General features: G+C 36.0%; 1 protein-coding gene across 1 annotated transcript in view; it reads left to right on the top strand.

Annotated features, from left to right (window-relative positions):
- LOC132552724 (midasin-like) overlaps positions 1–21,809 on the top strand; it is a 110,249-nt gene that overhangs the window by 26,507 nt on the left and 61,933 nt on the right. Inside the window, exons 25-50 of the mRNA XM_060216920.1 lie at positions 123–239; positions 736–882; positions 1,598–1,748; positions 2,222–2,501; positions 2,974–3,112; positions 3,515–3,787; positions 3,909–4,105; positions 5,311–5,483; positions 7,194–7,445; positions 8,574–8,779; positions 10,663–10,785; positions 11,786–11,983; positions 12,661–12,768; positions 13,296–13,403; positions 14,012–14,092; positions 14,545–14,769; positions 15,202–15,330; positions 15,684–15,834; positions 16,185–16,310; positions 16,765–16,936; positions 17,707–17,823; positions 18,015–18,099; positions 18,989–19,261; positions 19,663–19,853; positions 20,455–20,741; positions 21,082–21,187. Of these exons, the coding sequence (XP_060072903.1) occupies positions 123–239; positions 736–882; positions 1,598–1,748; positions 2,222–2,501; positions 2,974–3,112; positions 3,515–3,787; positions 3,909–4,105; positions 5,311–5,483; positions 7,194–7,445; positions 8,574–8,779; positions 10,663–10,785; positions 11,786–11,983; positions 12,661–12,768; positions 13,296–13,403; positions 14,012–14,092; positions 14,545–14,769; positions 15,202–15,330; positions 15,684–15,834; positions 16,185–16,310; positions 16,765–16,936; positions 17,707–17,823; positions 18,015–18,099; positions 18,989–19,261; positions 19,663–19,853; positions 20,455–20,741; positions 21,082–21,187 (4,415 nt within the window). The remainder of the gene's footprint in view (positions 1–122; positions 240–735; positions 883–1,597; positions 1,749–2,221; positions 2,502–2,973; positions 3,113–3,514; positions 3,788–3,908; positions 4,106–5,310; positions 5,484–7,193; positions 7,446–8,573; positions 8,780–10,662; positions 10,786–11,785; positions 11,984–12,660; positions 12,769–13,295; positions 13,404–14,011; positions 14,093–14,544; positions 14,770–15,201; positions 15,331–15,683; positions 15,835–16,184; positions 16,311–16,764; positions 16,937–17,706; positions 17,824–18,014; positions 18,100–18,988; positions 19,262–19,662; positions 19,854–20,454; positions 20,742–21,081; positions 21,188–21,809) is intronic.

The raw sequence follows: 21,809 nt of genomic DNA on the forward strand, positions 1-21,809 counted from the left end.
ACTTTCATGAATTTTGTTTGATGATAAAATTCACAGGCACAAATCGCATGAGAAAGTTTGTTTGCAGTATATAGCCACTGTTTGTTATGTTCGGAATTAAGGAATAGTTCAATTATTTATAGTTACTGGATGACAACCGAGAGCTGTTCATTGCTGAGACCGAAGATACTGTAAAGGCACACCCAAAGTTTATGTTGTTTGCTACCCAGAACCCTCCAGGCCAGTACGGGGGAAGAAAGGTGAGAAACATTCTGTCCATTCCTACTTCCTATAAATAGACTTATATTCAAAATATTTGTGTGTTGAAAAGAGAATGACAGTACTGTGAGAGGGCAGCCCAGGTATTTCTTATTATCACCACCCACCCCACTTAATACATAGGGATTTTTTTTTCTGTGCAATCATACAAATGTAAAGCTTATGTGGAAAAAAGTCTAAAAAAAATCACAATAAATTTAAGAATGAGTTCTATACTTTATTACAATTTGATTTTCATTGATCAAGGTTAATGGGTTAAAGGTGATGCTCAGAAACATTTGAAATTAAAAGCTAGGGTGTTATTGCAAGATGTCTTCTGGATCCCGTGATAGATTAAGTTCATCATACATTACAGAACAAATTTTCAGTAGTCAGAAGTTTCTTTACAAAATTTATTTTACTTTACATCAAAGGAGATATAAAGTAGATGTGAACATGTCGCCTTTCATGTCATTCATTTATATCTACATCCATCAGATGCTGTCTCGAGCCTTCAGGAATCGCTTTGTGGAACTTCATTTTGATCAGATTCCAAGTAAGGAACTGGAGACAATTCTCCATCAGCGATGTGACTTACCTATGTCATATGCCAAGCGACTTGTAACCACCATGTTGGACCTTCAGGTATGTACCAATATACACTCATTGATGTATGAATGCCAAAAAGGTTCATAGATGAATGGTTGCCATGCAGATTCACATACCTTTAATACAGCACTGATTCATTAATGTATGAACACCACAAAGAATCACTATTTATGTAAGCCAAACAAATGCACATGTGCATTAAAACCATGTAAGTTTATGCACATCATACAAGTGTACATGTTTATAAATGCCACTCAGATTTACAGCTGTATAAATGTCATACTGATTTACAGATGTACAAATGCCACTCAGATTTACAGCTGTATAAATGTCATACTGATTTACAGATGTACAAATGCCACTCAGATTAACAGCTATATAAATGTCATACTGATTTACAGATGTACAAATGCCACTCAGATTTACAGCTGTATAAATGTCATACTGATTTACAGATGTACAAATGCCACTCAGATTAACAGCTATATAAATGTCATACTGATTTACAGATGTACAAATGCCACTCAGATTTACAGCTGTATAAATGTCATACTGATTTACAGATGTACAAATGCCTCTCAGATTAACAGCTATATAAATGTCATACTGATTTACAGGTTTGTTAACACTATACAGGTTCACAAATGTGTGAATGTCTCATGGATTCAAGGAAATCATAGAAAATTTAAAACAGATGTATAGTATAATACTGATCTATGGACCCTTATCACATCATTTGTTTCTGTTTCAGACAAGGAGGAGAGGATCAGGGGTATTTGCTGGTAAACAAGGTTTTATGACACTGAGGGATCTATTTAGATGGGCTGAGCGATACAAATGTAAAAATGTTGATACTCAACAGAAGACATTCTATGACTGGGACCAACATATGGCTGACCATGGTGAGAATCTGACCTTTAGTTGTAGGGACAACATTAGAGGACAGTGAGATTTAAAGAATCTGTTATCTGGTTTTAATTTTTTGTTTTAAGGAAAACTGAGCATGAGATATTACAGAATGTCAGCCCAAGACCTAGATAAATCATTCTCCATCACACAATGGAAGAAGATTCTTTTTCTTGAACATATCTTTTAAGATTGCATCAGAAATACTTAATGAAATGTTTTCCATAATTTTATTATCTCTCTTGTGGGGTAGACATCGGAAGGACAATGGGACAGTATGGTATTTTGATTATAAGTATTTGTTAGATATTGAGTGCACATGTGCTTGTCAGATTGGATAAAATACAAAAAATTTAGTATGTTTGTATAGCGTTGATTGTGAAAATTCTCCAAGAATCGGGTAAAACTATTTATGACGGGTTTTTCTTTACTGCAGTGGACTTTGTCCTAAACTGTTGTGTTTTTTTAGGCTACATGCTACTGGCTGGGAGAGTGAGACGGCCTGAGGAAGTGACCTTGGTACTAGAGGTCATTCAAAAGCATCTCAAACGTCCAGTGGACCCAGACAAGTTGTTCACCTTAGGACCAGATACATCACCTACAACCAAAACACTACTGAAGGAAGTGACACAGCAGACAGTCTCTGAATTTGGTCACATTGTGTGGACATACAACATGAAGAGATTGGCTGTTCTAATAGGCCAGGCCATACAGTTCAACGAGCCTGTTTTACTAGTAGGGGAAACGGGGTAAGATTGTGATGTACAATAAAGGGAGTCTGTTCAGATAGACAAGGTCATAAAGTTTAATGGGCCAGTCTAACTGATGGGGGAAATAGGGTAAGATTGTGATGTACAACAAAGGGAAGCTGTTCAGATAGACAAGGTCATACAGTTTAATGGGCCAGTCTAACTGATGGGGGAAATAGGGTAAGATTGTGATGTACAACAAAAGTTTGATTGTAAATGATTCTTGAAAAAATTATTTTGACAATGAAAAATTATCCACAAATTCTATGTATGAAAATTATTGAATGGTACTTATGTTAATAATCTTAATCCTTTACTTTAAAGTTAAAGTGGACAAATTTTTCACATTATTTGATATGCAACTTTGAGATTTTCTCATAATAATTTTGCACGAGTAACAATGTTTGCTTAATGTGTGCTGTAGTAAGGGGAAACCACTGCAATTTGTTCTTTACATGTATCTTGTTTACAGGTGTGGAAAGACCACTGTCTGTCAGTTATACGCTGCTCTGAAGAAAACCAAACTTCGCAATATCAATTGTCATCTCCACACTGAAAGTGCAGACTTTTTGGGAGGTTTACGACCCTGCAGGTCACATGACCAAAACAAAGTAGGCTGTTGTCACGAGACATCTTAATCACCTTGACCTTATCGATAAAAAATATCAGTCTTATATTTTGAAATTTGATAAGTAAAGCTATGTAACACACAAGTGTCTGTATGGTGAGGTCAAGGCTTGTTAGCATACAGGTTTCGCTTTCCCTTTATTTTACACAGACGCAATTAGAAGATCATATGGAATGGAAATATTATTGATGTTTCATATTTACTGTACTTTAAGAGAATTAGATGTGGTGAAAGCTCTGTAGTAATACAGTTTTAATATTTATGGGTAGAATGAGAATGGGATGAAGTTGAACAGTTTTTACTTTTCCTGTATTTTGCTCACAGAGAATTTATTGAGGTCAAGGCTCCTTAAAATACAAGTTTCACTTTCCTTTATTTTACACAGGCTGAAGGTGAGCTAAAGCTGTTTGAGTGGGTGGATGGACCACTTGTTCTTGCCATGAGAGAAGGTTCAATGTTTCTAGTGGATGAGATCTCTTTAGCAGATGATTCTGTTCTGGAGAGATTAAACAGTGTGTTAGAGCCAGAGAGAACTCTTCTCCTGGCAGAAAAAGGAGGCGGAAACAGTCATCATGATCAAGTGCATAGTGTTGTTGCTAAAATGGGGTTCCAGATTTTTGCGACGATGAATCCGGGAGGCGACTTTGGGAAAAAAGAGGTAAATTAATGAAAACATATTAACATGACAGTGTATATCAATAGTTATTATACATTACTTTAATTATTACAGTTGTATCTATTTGAAACATTTCAAATCAATCTTACCTCATGTTTTGTAGCTCTCTCCTGCCCTGAGGAACAGGTTTACAGAGATATGGTGTGCCCAGACTGAACAAATGCAGGATCTGGTGAACATCATTGAGCACAACTTAAGAAGTGGGATTCACTTGTGTAACCAGGAAGATGGCACCAGTGGATTTGGTCGGGCAATGATGGACTTTATACACTGGTTCTCTAACGGTGATATTACTAAAAGGTAAAGTGCACTTTATACTTACTGATACACAAACTGTTTAAAAATGAAAATATAGGTAACATATATCAATACGTTTAGGACAACCCCCACCTCCCCGAATCATCTTTCTGTCCTAAGTCTGTTTCTTCCTCCATTCTTCTGTAGGAATATATTTTGTTCCTGCATGAATTCCCTTCAACTTTCTTCAAAGTATTTCATTATGTCTATATCATTACTTCACCTGAGTTTTATTTCCTGCAAATTTTATTCAGAATTTGCTCCTTTTCTTTTTCTTTTCATCTTTGCTTTTAGAGACTGTCTTATGTAACAAAATGAGTAAAAAATGGGTTTAATGGAAATTTTGGAATGGTGTGTATCGTAGAGAGCAGCATCTTAGTTTAAAGTACATCAGGTCAAAAGTCAGTTAATCCGGTGAGTGATAGATAGTGATGCACGCCTGATAACGGGCGGGGTGTGTACCCAAGTGGTGAAGCACCGTGGCAGAATATCGCCAGTATGATTGATCAGGACAGATAGATGCTCTCTTGTATGCCTCGCACTGGCGAACACATTTGTAAGTAAAAAAGATAAGAAACAATGTATAAGGTAGATCAAAGATAGAAAGTTGATAACGGGTACTTCTAGTCGCACGTGCCTTCATAATTAGATGCTCCGGGGGCTGGGTTATTGTTGTCCAATTGGGACTAGGCTTAAATTAAGTATTTGGGTATTATTTATACAAAGATAATAGCCAGCAGAAGTGTAGTCGAGTCTGGGATCGAGTAGCTAGAGAGAGTTGGGAGTCGGACGTGGAGACGGGCAGAGTCCAGTATGGGACCTGCTCCGCGATGGAGCGGGTCCTGGTCAAGTTGGCCCATGAACATTTGTATGGAACTCTTTGATAGGGACGGGCAGGTGTTTAGTTTTTGTCTGCCTTACACAGGTGTTTAGTTTTGGTGCCATGACATGATGCTGTATGTTGATTAGGAACTATCTTTTGTAATGGATGTTAACGCGAAGTACTAACTATGGAAAACCACTATACGATGAAATAAAAGTTTCGGTCAACCCAAGTAAACACTGTGTTTAGTCATTGTGTTACACTTAGAATTTTCAAAATGAACATGTAATCCTAAACTTCAAAAAGAGTGTTTGTAAATTAGATATGTATAGCAACTACTGAATAGAGTGTTGATATATTAACCTGTAGGCAATGTCTGTTTCAGGTGTACAGTGAGTATACGAGACATTCTTTCCTGGGTTCACTTCATCAACATCTGTTCAAGGACAATGGATGAAGAAGGGATGGAGACAGATGACCACAGCTACAACAAGCTGGACCCTGCTGTGGCCTTTATACATGGGGCATGTCTTGTATTCTTAGATGGACTTGGCTCAGGTACAGGAATCTGTACATTGTTGGTAGATGTTTGTGTTTACACTGGTAATTAACATATGATACTGAGATTTACACTTGATCTTCTGAATGAGAGTAAGATTCTGAATGATCTTAAGCCATCATCATATCAGAATATTGCGGATAGAAATAATGAATCTATACTGAGAGGAAAAAGAAACACAATTAGGAATTTCCAGGTCAACTACGGCAAATAGAAAAGGGTTTTACAATGTAATCATGGTATAACTGAAAGATAGTTGACCACTCTGTCATCTACGAGAATTTCATTCATGTACGTTAAGTTAACCTTTCAAATTTGACGTTGATTCAAGAGTACCCCACTCAAAGTGAAGTTCGTTCTGGACCCATCAGTATCGTGTGTGCCCCCCACGAGCTGCAGTTACTGCACGAACATTTTTGTGCATTGAATTGATTGGGGTATTAACCCTCCTCATTGGTATACGATTCCATTCCTCATCCAGCGCCAACGCCAACTGAGCGACGTTGATTGTAGGACTCGGCCTAAGTCTTATCCTTCTGTCCAACTCATCCCATAAATGTTCTATTGGGGAGAGGTCAGGGCTGTATGGGGGCCAGTCTAGGATGGGGACATTGTTTGTTGCGAGATAACCACGACAAACCCTAGCTACATGCGACCGGGCGTTGTCCTGCTGAAACGTCAGTTGACGCTGCTGTTCTAAAAGGAACAACATGCGGCGCTAGGACTTGATATCTACAGCAGACAGCCGTGAGATTTCCCTGAATAACGACCAGAGGAGTCTTGATACCATGCGCAATCCCTCCCCATACCATGACCGATCCTCCTCCAAAGCGGTCATTCTCTATCATACATGCATAGTGCTCGTGGGTACATCTATAGACACGTCGGCTGTCTGCTCTGTAAAGCGAAAACCTGGACTCATCTGAGAACAGGACCCTTCTCCAACGTTGCATTGGGAAGTGTCTTACGGAATGTGCGTTCAGCCATTGCATTTGTCTGGCACGTTGCCGCGTATTAAGCTGTGGTCCAACATGTGGCCACCGCGTTCTTAGACCGAAGTAACGAAGTCGAGTATGCACTGTCTTTGGATCAATTGGAACATGATGACACCCAATTGTATTCCTTTCTGTTTCTGTGGCTGTCAGAAAGCTATTGCGTAGGTGCAAATGTCGCATTGCCCTATCCTGCCGACGCATCATTCACGAGGGCAACTGCATCGGGGACTGTCTGCAACCCATCCTGTGGCATGTAGTCTTTGGATGAGACTCCAAATTGATTAGCGACCTGATTTTGAGGGGTACCTTGCATAAGAAGTGCAATGGCATGACCCCTGTCAACTTCGGACAGTCGTGGCATTTTTTACGGTGAACTGTTTATGCTTAAAATGTGGGAAATCGAGACGGATAAGTCTGAAGATTCGCACACACAGATTTTGAACCAATCCTTTATACTGGGTTCGAGATATCATGCTTTTGTCTCTTATTCTTTTGTACAAGCGACGTGCGCAGTTTAGTTATGCATCAGTGATTTTAATACGGTACCATAGGGACCTAACTCCAATGCTCACATTTGTCAAGTTTCAAGGGTGTACGTCAAGGATTTAATTTACAATATTAACTTTCTGCTAATTGCATTTCTTTTTCCTCTCAGTATATGGTTTTCTGTTACATAGACAAAAATCAAATGATTGTTTATTTATTTGATTACAGGAACCACAAGTCGAGGGAACGATTGTGACATACGACATTTACGCAAAATCTCTCTGAAGTTTTTACTTCAACTTGTCAATCGCTTGACCCACCAAGCCTACACTCTTGCCACGCTTGGCCTCATTGATGACACTGGACACCTGGACACAGACATTCATACGAGACTGACCACCACTGGACTCTCTAAACTAGACTCTGCTGTGCAGAAAACAGACACACAGTTCTGTATCCATCCATTTGCCATCAGTCGAGGTATATAATGCTAACACTTTAACCTGATGGTTATTGTAGTCGTCATTTGTAACATCAGGTGGGAGACATCTTATTACCATGCTTTCCTATGGTATCAATGCCAATTTAATATGTGCAATTAACATCTCTTCCGAAATTTTGGATCCTTTATGATATCAATCACTGCAATGGAAAACTATACCACATGGTTACATGACAATATACAGGTAGAAAAGCATTTTCTCACAGGAATGTCTGATTATATAGAGCAAAAACAATGCATTATGTAATAAAATACTTGACATGATTTACATTTCACAAACATGACATGATTAACATTTCACAAACATTTGTACTAGCTTTGTTTCACAAAGAGTGTTTCTGGGTCCATTACAGGACAATGAAATAATGTTTTTTGTGAAAAACTAATTAAGATATTTGTTGACTTATTGCCAGACAAGGGGCTACTGCTAGATAAATAAGTATGTTCATAAGTAATATCCAGATGTAAATATAGAAATAATTATGTCAAAATCTCCATACTGTTTGTATACCTATTTTGGTGTGATCAAATTTTAGCACATTATCACTTTTTTGTCAAGCTAGCACAATGTGCATACATCTACCATCATTACTAAGCTGCATTTAAAAACTGCACAAATTCTATTTTAATATGATACTTTCAGAATGAAAAGTTCTAAAAAAATATTACTGCTAAATTATATATATTTGGAGTGTTCTATGAGCATATTCACTGTAGTAGTCAGGCATAAATGAAGAAATATCAACTGATTTATTTTACAACATTTGTGGAGCAAGTTCTCCATTTTATGTGAATCATGCTTGTTGGCCTGGATTGAAGCAGGAGTTTTACTGTGGGAGGAAAGGATAGTACTTAAGGAAACCTATGCAGGTGACCCCTTATCTTTCTACATCAGTTTTCAGTAGGATATATGGATGGACTTGTCTGAAAGAAAAATGTTACTGTATCATATGATTTAGTAGTAAGCCAATCCGACTTACACATATTCTCAAACTCTAATGTTTGGGTGTGGGCTTATTTTGCAGAACTGTGAGAGGCATGAATGGGCTTATTACTAGACATTACCATATTGTCAGATCATTAGAATGTCCTTATTTTCCACCAAGGTGTGAAGAGTTGTGGGGATCCTGATGGTTACGCACTTCAGGCACCAACTACTTGTGTGAATGCCCAAAGAATACTGCGAGCCCTTCAATTGACCAGGCCACTCCTCCTGGAGGGCTCACCTGGGGTCGGCAAGACTAGTCTTGTTTCTGCTATAGCCAAGGCAGCTGGACAGGAACTAGTCCGAATCAACCTGTCAGAACAAACTGTGAGTATAGCCTACAATCTGTTTTCACATTTAGGAAATATTTAATATAAAGACATACATATTTCTGAAATATTAGCTATATATACAGTGGATCCCACTTAATGTCATATTTGTTAATGTCACTGTCTGGTAAATATCATGTTTTCCTGAAACACCCATTTTTTTCCCCAATATATTCAATGTGATCCAACATGTGATAATGTCACTTATTTTCATGTGGGCAATGCTTAATATCACTTCATTTTGCTGACTATCACAAAAAAAACAAGTTAATCACAGGTAAATGAGGACAAGAACTAGGAATTCATGCCTGAAAGATCATACATCATGCATTATGTAACCATTGTCACTGCCCTACTGGCCAACTTTTCCTACCTTGTAACTCCCGAACAATAAGATTGACCTGATTAACTGTAAGGCTCAGCTTGGTGGAAGGAAGTCTAGTGGATTGGTTTTTTCAATAAGCTAGTGCATTCCTAGTTTTAAAATGGGTTTTAAACCCTTGTCGCTTGGAAATTGTTTGAGTGGGTGCCGCTAAGTTTTCCAACATGTCTAAAGTGCTGCCAAAACTGCTTGAAAATAAGTCTGCATACCAGTATCAATTTCAAATAAAAAAAGATCATTTTGCAAAAAAAATTAAGAAAATAATCAACCATGAGCCATAATTTACAATAAATTGTGTTTATTTTGTTTCTGTTAATAGTGACCCGTGGGACACCAACCCATGGCATGTCAATGTCGTCACTAGGAATGTCGCCATCTTTAAATTAATGAGAACATATCTCCTGTACAAAGCTTAAGATGCTTAAATGATCAATTTGAAGTTCAAGTTTCATGAAATGAAGTCTGGATTAGGCATAATTCATCATAGAAAATTATCAGACGTGCCCCAAAAACTTCAGTGTCGATGTTTTAACATTTCTTCAAATTATTTATTGCTTAAATTTTTTGGAGCACTGGTAAGGGGATAGTAAAATGTTCTGAAAAGTCTTTCTTGACACAAATTTATAATAACCACTAATTTAACAGCCAATGAAACATTGCATTTCAAAGGTGGACAGTTGACACTGTTGGCTATTTTTGTCAGCAATGCTCCAGTTGCAATCTTCAGAACACTTTATTGAACTTGCAGAGACACTGTTTATATATATCAACATTGCAATGATTCACCATTATGGAGCCTGCATAGTAATGGATGAATGAATTATATTACAAAACATCAGCTGATGACATGGTAGTGTCATGTATGAATCTGACCGGATGTAAATTAGATATGACGTGAATTGTCATGATTGTTCACGATAATTTATGATAGCAGTAAACCAACAAAAATCAAGGAAAATTGCTGTTCTTATAGGAAAATCAAATAAAATTACAAATTCATTGTCTTCAAACAATTTCTGTTAGAAACAAGTCAGTTTGGCACTTCTGAAAATAGACTTTCGGCTTTAGACGTCTGGAAAAATGTGTCAACTGTTAATATCATGTTCCTCTTATTATCACATTTCCCCTTGACAAATGGAACATGATATTCAGTGGATTTCACTGTATGTACATGCATGTCATTTAAAAAGAACTGGACGAGAGTTCTCATTCATTGTGTAGCATGACAAGTTAGAAATTATATTTGACATTTCAGTGACTACAATCCATCACCTTCATCAGACGAATGATCTGTGTAGTTTATATACACTGAGATATACAGTGTACAGAATGGTCTTCAAACCAATAGAAGTTTCTCTTACATTTAAGGGTCCCCCATTATAAATACAGATTTTGTTTGATTATGATATTTTATAATGTGTTAAGATACACAATTAATCCTTTTGGAGACCATTTAATTAGTGCATTTCATTACACATATAAATATGTGACTGTTGTAGGATGTGACAGATCTGTTTGGTGCAGACCTACCTGTGGAGGGACAAGAAGGAGCGGTGTTTGCTTGGAGGGATGGTCCTCTACTACAGGCATTAAAAGCTGGACATTGGGTCATTCTGGATGAGGTCAGTAAATCATATTTCATTGGTGTTTCAACTATTATTGTAAAATTTACCAGCTAAGTTCAAACATTATATGATATCAGAAAATTCGGTTTTAATCTAACACCACTATTGAAAAACTGAAAAACTCTGAATCATCATAAATTTGAAATTAATATAAGCCTATTGTTAAAGTTTGATATCAAACACAATAACAGTGATGTAAAATAATGTGCTTAATTTGTCTTGTGTGTAGATTAGAAAATGCTATATGTGGTTTGTTTTTGTAAACATCATTTCTACACATATTTACATTACTAATATCTATTTCATTCTAAAGTGTGACATAGAGATATTGTTTTACATTGTTTACTTGAATTGATAATCTGCTTGAATTGATAATCTGCTTTAATTGATAATCTATTTTAATTGATTATATGCTTTAATTGATTATCTGCTTTAATTGATAATCTGCTTGAATTGATAATCTGCTTTAATTGATAATCTGTTTTAATTGATAATCTGTTTTAATTGATAATCTGCTTTAATTGATAATCTGTTTTAATTGATTATATGTTTTAATTGATAATCTGCTTTAATTGATTATCTGCTTTAATTGATAATCTGCTTTAATTGATTATCTGATTTAATTGATAATCTGCTTAAATTGATAATCTGTTTTAATTGATTATATGCTTTAATTGATAATCTGCTTTAATTGATAATCTGCTTGAATTGATAATCTGCTTTAATTGATAATCTGTTTTAATTGATAATCTGCTTTAATTGATAATCTGCTTTAATTGATAATCTGTTTTAATTGATTATATGCTTTAATTGATAATCTGCTTTAATTGATAATCTGTTTTAATTGATAATCTGCTTTAATTGATAATCTGCTTTAATTGATTATCTGCTTTAAGCAAGAATAAATGCAGAATAAATACTAATGGATTTACACAATTTGAAAGTGGTATCTTTGTGAAATATATTTACATCTACTTCTGGTTCTTTGGTATTTCAGTTGAACCTTGCATCCCAGTCAGTGTTGGAGGGTCTAAATGCTTGTTTGGATCATCGTGGTGAGGTGTATGTACCAGAGTTAGGACAGACGTTCCACATACAACATGACAAGACGAGACTGTTTGCCTGTCAGAACCCACTGAATCAGGGAGGGGGCAGAAAGGGGTTACCAAAGTCGTTCCTCAATAGATTTACACAGGTACGCAGAGGTAGGGGGCAGAAAGGGGGTACCAAAGTCGTTCCTCAACAGATTTACACAGGTGAGCAGAGGTAGGGGTAGAAAGGGGGTACCAAAGTCGTTCAACAGATTTACACAGGTAAGCAGAGGTAGGGGGTAGAAAGGGTTTGCCAAAGTTCTTCCTGAACTGGTGTCTACAACTGAGTAGATAAGTGGAGGGAGGGGGCAGAAGGGCATCTTGTAAGTATGTCTTAAACTTTATTACTTTAAGCAATACAAATACAAGTTATGAAAGTTCATACTTAATTACTTTAAGCAATACAAATACAAGTTATGAAAGTTCATACTTAATTACTTTAAGCAATACAAATACAAGTTATGAAAGTTCATACTTAATTACTTTAAGCAATACAAATACAAGTTATGAAAGTTCATACTTAATTACTTTAAGCAATACAAATACAAGTTATGAAAGTTCATACTTAATTACTTTAAGCAATACAAATACAAGTTACGAAAGTTCATACTTAATTACTTTAAGCAATACAAATACAAGTTATGAAAGTTCATACTTAATTACTTTAAGCAATACAAATACAAGTTATGAAAGTTCATACTTAAATAAATATTGAATGATTTTGACTTTAAGGATAATCTGTGTAATAATTAGTAATTAAACTTTGTTCCTACTTCTTCAGGTTTATGTTGAACCGCTGACAATGGCCGACCTGACCTTCATTTCCAGGACTATGTATCCCTGCATACCACAGGACCTTCTTACTCACATGGTCACGTTCAACATGCAGGTCTGTTTGGGTCTCTTAATGATTGTAATCATTTTAAGTACAAGTGAACTGCCAACACAGAAATTCTTACTCAAATTCATGATACTGGCTTATTGCAGGACATAAAACATTTGTTGGTAATTCTACTGAACAACAATGAATGTGACTGGGTTTATTACCAGGCATGGTAATTCTACTGAACAACAATGAATGTGACTGGGTTTATTACCAGGCATGGTAATTCTACTGAACAACAATGAATGTGACTGGGTTTATTACCAGGCATGGTAATTCTACTGAACAACAATGAATGTGACTGGGTTTATTACCAGGCATGGTAATTCTACTGAACAACAATGAATGTGACTGGGTTTATTACCAGACATGGGCTGATTGCTGCACCACTTAAAGCACGTGCCTACATTTATATAACGTCTGCTAGTACAGTAACTTTTCTCTCAGCAGTGTCTACATTATGTATCAATATGATGACTTAACCCTTTTATTGAATACATTATCATTGTATTAAATTTTCTTATGTGTTGTAGATTCATGAGGAAGTCAGTGTTGAGAAAAGTTGGGGTCAAAAGGGCAGTCCATGGGAGTTCAACCTGCGAGATCTCTTTCGATGGTGTGACCTACTATGTCATAATCAGGTACAATTCTAAAATTGTTATATTGTGAGTGTTACTTTGTGTACATCAACTCTCTATGTGTTTTATAGAGACCTAGTATCACATGAAACTTCACAGACAGGTCTGTCATCAGAAGAAATAACAAGTGTTTATATCTTGTTTTTATGCCCTACCATTATAAATACAAGTTGAAAGGTAAAGGTAACTGTTGTTATTTATAACTACTCAATAAAAAATCACCAACATCTCTAACATCATTTCTTAAGAGAATTTGATCAAACTTAATATAAGACCATGTTTATGAATACCTGTGATGAGATAAAAGTTGAAAGGTAAAGGTCAATGTTATCTGCCAGTAGTTGATGGCATCATATCTTATAGTTATATTGCAGATCAGGCCTTAATTCATGCTATCAATAGGTAATGTTTTCAAGATCCTATTTTGATGGCTGAAACTCCATATTAGAAGTTAAACTGTATGTTGCATCACTATGCTACCACATGTGGATCACATGTTATTTACGTTTATCTTTCATACTCCAAGGTCAAAGTTACTAGATTTATCAATACTTACTCCCAAGATCCTTTGTAAACCATTGTTTTTTTTTTACACTGTATGTAACCTGCAGTCTGTGAGTGGATTTAATCCTGGGGAGTATGTGGGATTGGTGTACAGAGAGAGACTGAGGACCCTCCAGGACAAAGATAAGGTAGGTACCACCCATTCATCAGTTACTGTTAGTCGATATCTATTTCAGGCCTCTGATAGAGATTTAACCAAGGACCTCATGATTGCTCTTACATTCATCCTATTAAGCCTAAGAGAATTTCTCTCTATCCCAGCATTTATTCCAGCAAGTATTTACCAAGATAAGCATTATATGGTTTATAAAAGTATCTGGTTTAACGGTAGAGGAATAAAAGTCAGATATGCTTCTGTTGGTGTTGAAAATGTATTGTTTTTTATGTCTTGATTGTGAAATGTCTAGAGACTTACAGCATTGACTTAAGTCTGTCTTCCTGTGTGTCTGTCACGCTTTGCTCAGACTCCACATTTGGGTCAGTTCCTTGACCAGTAACTTATTAATCATTAAAGACATGATTATCTTCCCTACTTTTATATATGTGTACATATGTATCAATGACTTTGTTGAAATTCTAGGTGAAGAACTTGTACGAGAGGATATTTCCAGACGACCTGCCATTTTACACTCCCAGTAGATATGTAACCATTTTTGACAGGGTGATACAGGCAGGCCATTCCTTCCTCCAATGTGAAGAGTATATGTCTAGGGAGACAACTAGGACACTTTACCTCCTTCATCACCTACTGGAGCCAATGGAAGCAGTGATGAAATGTGTCCAAATGAACTGGATGTCCATTCTGGTAATGAACATATATATTACATGGTGCTGTGGTGATATTTTTTGTGTTACCAAAAAATGTATTCCTTTCAGAGTTGCCTGCTCAGCTTCTACATGTAATTAGCACAGTTACAATGAATGAAGAGAGAACCATTTACACACTAATGCACTGATTCTACAGGTATCAAAAAATGGATAGAGAGAAAAACCTCACTACGTTAGGGAATCAGAAGTAAGTAATTGGATAAGAGACATCATCAGACATTGTTGATGTGGTAAATGGCCCTTGACGATGTTAATATCAGAGGCTGATTCACTCATCTGTAACTTATGGTCTTCATTTTTGATAAACATAATTCATGGTTAACAAGTTAAAACAGTTCAAACAACAGTTTGTCAGTGCTGGTGATGTCATTGTAACGAACATAAGGTAGAATTCTGTATTTGATGACAGGTGGGGCCTCAATCTTGTGGTAAGTCCAGTCTGGTCCAGCTACTGTCCAGCTTGACTGGACATCACCTACATGTTCTTGCCATGAACAGTTCAATGGACACCACAGAGCTACTAGGCGGATTTGAACAGGTAAAGAAAATTACCCTATCTGTCAATAAGCCCATGTCCAGTAATAAGCCCGCCCATGTATAATGCTGCTCAGTCAAACTTTAAACCAATATTGTATCAGTTTTCTCGTAATAAGCCCACTCCTAGAATTTGAATGTGTTCACCCGCTTGGATTATTGAAATATGCAATACTTCAGTAATACACTACCATTTGATGATGTGTTGTGAGCTTCAGTTTACTACACAATTAATGTGGGTTACATAGCTTCTTCATATAATTTAGATATTATGGATTAAAACTGAAAGGAGCTAATCTGTTTTACTTTGTCAGTCATTTCTGATAAATTGACTACATGTACTTCCTGTTACTATAGGTGGACATACAGAACCATGTAGATAGACTTATCTACACAACAGAGTCCATTGTCACAGATACCACTATCCTACTGCTCCAAGGTCAGCATATCCTTATGGCTGGAGAGCTGCAACAATCCTGGAACAGATTCAGGCAGACTGACAGTACAGGTAGGTACATCTCTGTGGTATTTTTCTGATTAGTCAACATCACCAGATCTTTGTGTTATTAACAGTTTATTTCTTTCACATGACCCTGTTTTTTGTTTAAGTGTGTAACCCATACTATCAGAAAAATAACCCATCAGTTGAAAGATGTGTTTGTTTTGTATGAAGTTTGTTGATGTCATTTCTTGAGGAAAAGTGTTGTCATTCTTCTTATATTTGTATCATAGTGTTAAAAAAATTATGAAATCAGTAAGTGACATTGTTCTTGTTTAGAAAACAGTTTAAATGAAAATTTTGTTTTCGGATTTGGCTCAAACCTTTATTGAAACATAACACAAAATTTTACATTTTAGAGTTGGGGAAGAAACTATCAAGTTTGGAGGAACTGGAATCGGTCAAGGTCAAGGTCACTCATTTGACCGAGGTTATCAGCATTGTTAAACAATCTCTCCAAATTGTGACATCTGACAAAGGAGTCGGTAAGGACACAGTACAGAATTTTTAACCTGGAATTTTTCATCAAACAGATATTTTTTATTACATACCTCAGTGGATGTTTTTATGTGGGAAACCTGACCAATGAACTTGTTCTTTTCAATTTGATTTATACCATCTTAGGTTTCACAGCTTGGTAAATGTATTGATTCTATCATGGATATTGCTGATGGGGGAACTATATAATGTTAAGTTTGCATTTTTTGAGCAGTTCTGTTGTTCACTATGGTCAAAAATGGAATAAAATCACAAAAAACGTACCTTGAAAATGAATTGAATAAAGAAAAAATTGACTGCATATCTTCTGTAAAAAAGGAAATCCCTTCTGCATCAAAGTTTTTGGAAAAAGCTCAAAGTTTTGTACAAAAAAAACATTTACTGGATACACATCAAGTGTACAAGTTGACAGTTGTGACTAAGATATCCATTCAATTTCAGAGTTTTTGAAGAGGGTATCAGACTTGGAGTCGGAGGTGACAAAGATGACCTCCAAGTTGACACTGACTTCTGTAGGGTCAGGTGGTGGCGCATTTGAATGGGTTGACAGTATTTTGGTACAGGCGTTAGAAGTCGGTCACTGGCTTCTCATTGACAACGTCAACTTCTGCAGGTATATATCTTTGACTCTAAGTTAAGGGATGGGCTTATAACAGGACAATCAAATAAGCAGTTGTTGGGAATTCTCACTGAACTGCAATGAATATGAGTGATTTACTGTAATCATAAACTTATTGTCACATAACTATAGCATGTAGAGCTTTAAAGGATCGTTCCTTAGCTTGAAGATAGGAGAAATCTCTACTGTAGGAGGAGATTCAGGACTGTCAAACTCTAGGCTTTGGGTTAGGCAGTCATGAATATCCTTCATGGATAGAGATTTCTATTTCCTACTTTCAAATTAGGGAAAGATCGTTTTTTGACCCCTGATCTCCAACACACTAGAAATATATGAATAACGAAACAAATGTATGCTTAATGGAAATGTAAGGAAACAGACAAGGTAAATGAGAACTTTGTTTTTATTTTGAATGATTTGTAATCTAAATTTACACTGTACAAAGACAATCATAACAATAGATCATTACCATAATGCATTTGAAATTAATTTGTATAAACAAAAATGTGTAGATACTGTCTTAGAGTAATATGTAATTAATGCTATCCAGTAGTGCTATCAGCAAATACAATATCATTGTCTCACAATAAGTCTACTACCCAACATTGAACTATAGTTTCTCATTTGGTGTCTCCAGTTTATTGTAGGTACAATGTACTGGAATATCTTTAGATGATATTATATAGTAATATAATTTCATTTATAATTTATAACCGAGTTTCTTTACCTAAATGTAGTTACATTGTAATACATTGTGTTTTCAGTGCCTCAGTCCTAGACAGGCTGAATGCTCTGTTGGAGCCAAATGGTGTCCTCAACATTAATGAAAGAGGGGTTATTGATGGTGCTATACCTACCATAAAACCACACCCAGACTTTAGGTCAGTATAATAGATATATCAACCAAATGTATCCTGAGCTACATCATTAGGACTTTGTTATTGGAAGATTTGCTGTCCTGGAAATGCAGTAATGTATTTTTGAAAAAATTGCATATTTTGTCTTGTTTTCTTGATATTGTTGTATTTCATTTAAAAAGCTTTGTAAAAATGGCTTAATTCATTATATGTAGGCTGTTTTTGGCCATGGATCCAAAATTTGGAGAAATATCTCGCGCCATGAGAAACCGAGGAGTAGAGATCTTCATCGCAGGCGAGGTAACTATGTTTCTTTTAATTTCCAAGCATAATTTTGAGAAATGCAAATGTTGGCAAAGGGACTTAGTTTCATTTAAGTACTACTAGAGGGGACTATTTCTCTGAACTGTGTCTGTTGCATCATCACCCATGTAGCACATTATCCTTTGTATTGATTGTGCTATGAGCCAAGGGGACCAACACAAGATCTTTGACTTACACTGGAGTTGTGGGATCATCACTGGACAGTCATTGCATTTCTAATGAAAACTGCTTAAGATGTGGCTGGGCTAATTATCAGACTTGAATTTGTTGTTGGCTAAATACAGAACTCTACATTTGCCAAATTTATGGAATGAGGAAGTCAAATATTTCTCTGTCATCACCTCTTTTGAATTGTTCACATATCAGTTATCCAGGGAAAGATCTAATTACTTATCTTAAGTGTGACATATATTACATTAATATGACATGTTCCTTAATGCATGTTGTATTCTTCTGACAGATCCCTGCACATTTGAAGCTTACCAAATACAAATTTTTATCTTAGCCTTCGAGAAGCTTGTGTGGCAGCAGTACAAATTACAGTATTCAAAATAAGCCCACAGGACCAATACATTTATTTTTACTTGATGTCAGGAGATGAGCTTATTACTTCAAATGAAATGGCATTGAGTTATAAGTCTACTGAATAGCAAAAGGTATTTGATTGGTTATTACCAGGCATAGGCTTACTGTGCTCTTTTGCATGCAATTTTATTTAATTTTACAAATATCATGATCAAAACAACGAAAGATAGCAGCCTAGAAAGGCAGCTGCTTTATGGCTGGATAATTATAGTAGAAATAAATTGCTGACTTTATTTTCATTTCTTAGATGTTGTTTGTGTAAGATATGTTTGTTTTGTAGGAGGATGGGTCATCATACAGCCAACATGATGTCAAGGTCATGTTACAAGGTCAAGGACTAGTGAATGTCAGAGCTTGTGATTGGCTTATGTCACTACACGCTGCCATGAAAGAAAATATTTCACTTGGTGAACGGCCTGTCATTCTGGACCTAATCAACGTTGCATTAGTAACACAACAACAGCAAGACAGAGGCATTTCATTGGTCAAGGCACTGATGCATGCATCATGTGATGTGTATGTCAAAAATATCAGAAGTCTTGTGACAAGAAAGGTATGAACACCAATGGTTTGTTTCTACAGATAATGTAAAATTATATATGTTTATGGGGCTTTAAATGTCACGTTTTTTTCTAAAACATTTTTTTTTTCATGGTATTTGATTTTGTATATTAACAGTATCCACAAAATCCTTTTGCACTGAAAAAATATGTATAACTTTTAACCTTTTGTACATGTATTGAAATAAAATTCTTGGATTAAATCTATTGATGAAATTACTGAAGGTAAAACACCAACAGAAATTGATAATTATACAGTTACTGTATCAATTTACATGTGTAGACCTGAAGTGGGGAAGTCCTGTAGGTTTGTCTAATGTTTATAAAGGTTTTCCTTGTAAGTGATGAGGTGACCACAATAATTGTGTTGTCTTAATATCATTGTATGTGACAGGTAGCTAGACAGCTCTGGGAGGACCACTGTTGTCAACTTAGTGACATGTCATCTGATGATACAGTGGGAATTTCCATGACCATTAGTAACACAAAAGATTTCAGTGAAGATAGACAACTTTCCAATGTTAAAATACATGGACAAACATTCCTGGGAGTTCTTAAGAGATGTTTACACTTCCTCAAGAAAAGGTAACTCTCCTTAACTTTAAAACTCTGACTCCATGTTTTCAATCTCTTGATGCCTGAAAGATAATACACCTTAATACCGGTATTGGAAAAGTGATCACCTTCACCTCATATAACTGCTTGCTCTCCATGCAAGCATAGCACTATTTCACTTGACCAAAGGGAAATTCTGACCAGTCTAAGACATAAGTATAACCTTTAGTTTTTACTTTATACACTACTCCTTTTTTCTCCACGTCTTTCCTATCAAAGACAACCAAAACTCAATAAGTTCTTTGTTCACATATGGTTGGAATAGTAATTGTAATAGGAAGGAGTAATACAAGATGTGGTACCCAATTTTGGCTTGGTACAGGCTGAAGTGTGATTCCCTGAAGCTGAAATTTGTGTTAAGACATGTAATCTCCAATTTCAACAAATGTAAACATATTAGATAAAAGGTGAAAAGCAGTGCTACAGGTACTGTAAACATGCTTGATGTTGGTATAACTATATATTTGTGCTAATTATAAAACTGATTTAAGATGATTATTCTTTGTAAAGTCTGTATTTCACCATCATAAACCAGCAATGCTCATGTTTTCTTTTCATATTTGTTTTACAGAGAATTTTCCAAACTTAGATGTAAGATGCAAGAATTAAGGCATGCTGGGATTTTATTCCTAAATCTATCATCAAGAACTCAAAGACAGCTACATTTTGATTGGTTGATCACCACAATAAAGCATGTATGGCCTGACAAAAGTTGTATGGTAAATGTGGAAGAGTTGTCTGCCCTTGAAGTCTCTACAGAACATCTGGTTGACAGCCTGCAGCCTCTGATGACAGGAGAGACAGTTGTGGCACTGCCTCAATACTACCAAAACGATCTTCTGTCCTGTAACATTTCAGGTATGACCTTGACCTCTTATATATTATGCATGGATGGCCTTGACCTCATACACTCTGGAGATACAGACTTATTGCTTGATAAATACATTAGGTATGAATTTTGACCTTTGCTCTAGCCTAGTACTTTTATTATAAATGACCTGCTACTGTGACACGTCAAATATGCCACCTCTGTTAACATGTTTATTCAAGCAAGCCTTATTAGTTGTTGCAAGTTGGTTTGTTTAAGGGGTGATTGCTGGTACATATATTAAGTCTATATATAGATGAATCAAATTCACCCTAAGTCGGGCAAACTTGACAAGTGATATTTTTTATAACATTGAAGTGTATGTTTCAGACCTGTTAGTCAATGGTCCAGCAGATGCAAGATGGAATCCCCAGGCTGTCCAGCAGTTTTTACACACTTGTCAACAAGCGTCTGATTATACCTTCATGTTCAACAGGTAAATTGATTTACATAAGGTATCCAGCTATATGAACTATTTAAAGTTAATATGTAAGATTAGATTATTCAAAATTGTGCTAGACATAAGGTAGATGTTTCATTACAATGTATCTGCCTGTGTTAATTTAGTAATGACATCTACTGTGAACAATTATGTATTGACCAGTGGCCAGAGGTATTCTGTCGTTACTGATCTACTACACATGTTCATGTATTAGTTCATTCCCTGATTATATAAGTCATTACCTGAAGCCTATCTAAGCAGTTTGTATGATGGTCAGTGTATCTTTATCTTGTTGTAAAGAGCCGAATCTATTGCCATTTATGTGTGCAAGACCTTGTTGACAACTCATGTATACTTCAATTCATGTTTACCTGTTAGCTAATGTGTATTAGTACTTCATAAGGTAATGAACATGGCTAGTATAAATACAACCACTTTTCTAGCCAGTTTGTATTGATTCCTGAAGGCATGTGAGTGTTCCATCTCTCTATAGCCTACATCTCAATAAACCTACAACACCCGAACAGTGTTTGGATTTCTTCATCTCCACTCATCACCACACGAAACAAAGTATCAGTTCATATATGGAGTTAAGTAATACAGGATTGTCAAAACA

The sequence above is a fragment of the Ylistrum balloti genome, unplaced genomic scaffold, assembly GCF_031769215.1.
Source record: "Ylistrum balloti isolate Yb309-2 unplaced genomic scaffold, AGI_CSIRO_Ybal_v1 Utg369634, whole genome shotgun sequence".
NCBI lineage: Eukaryota > Metazoa > Mollusca > Bivalvia > Pectinida > Pectinidae > Ylistrum > Ylistrum balloti.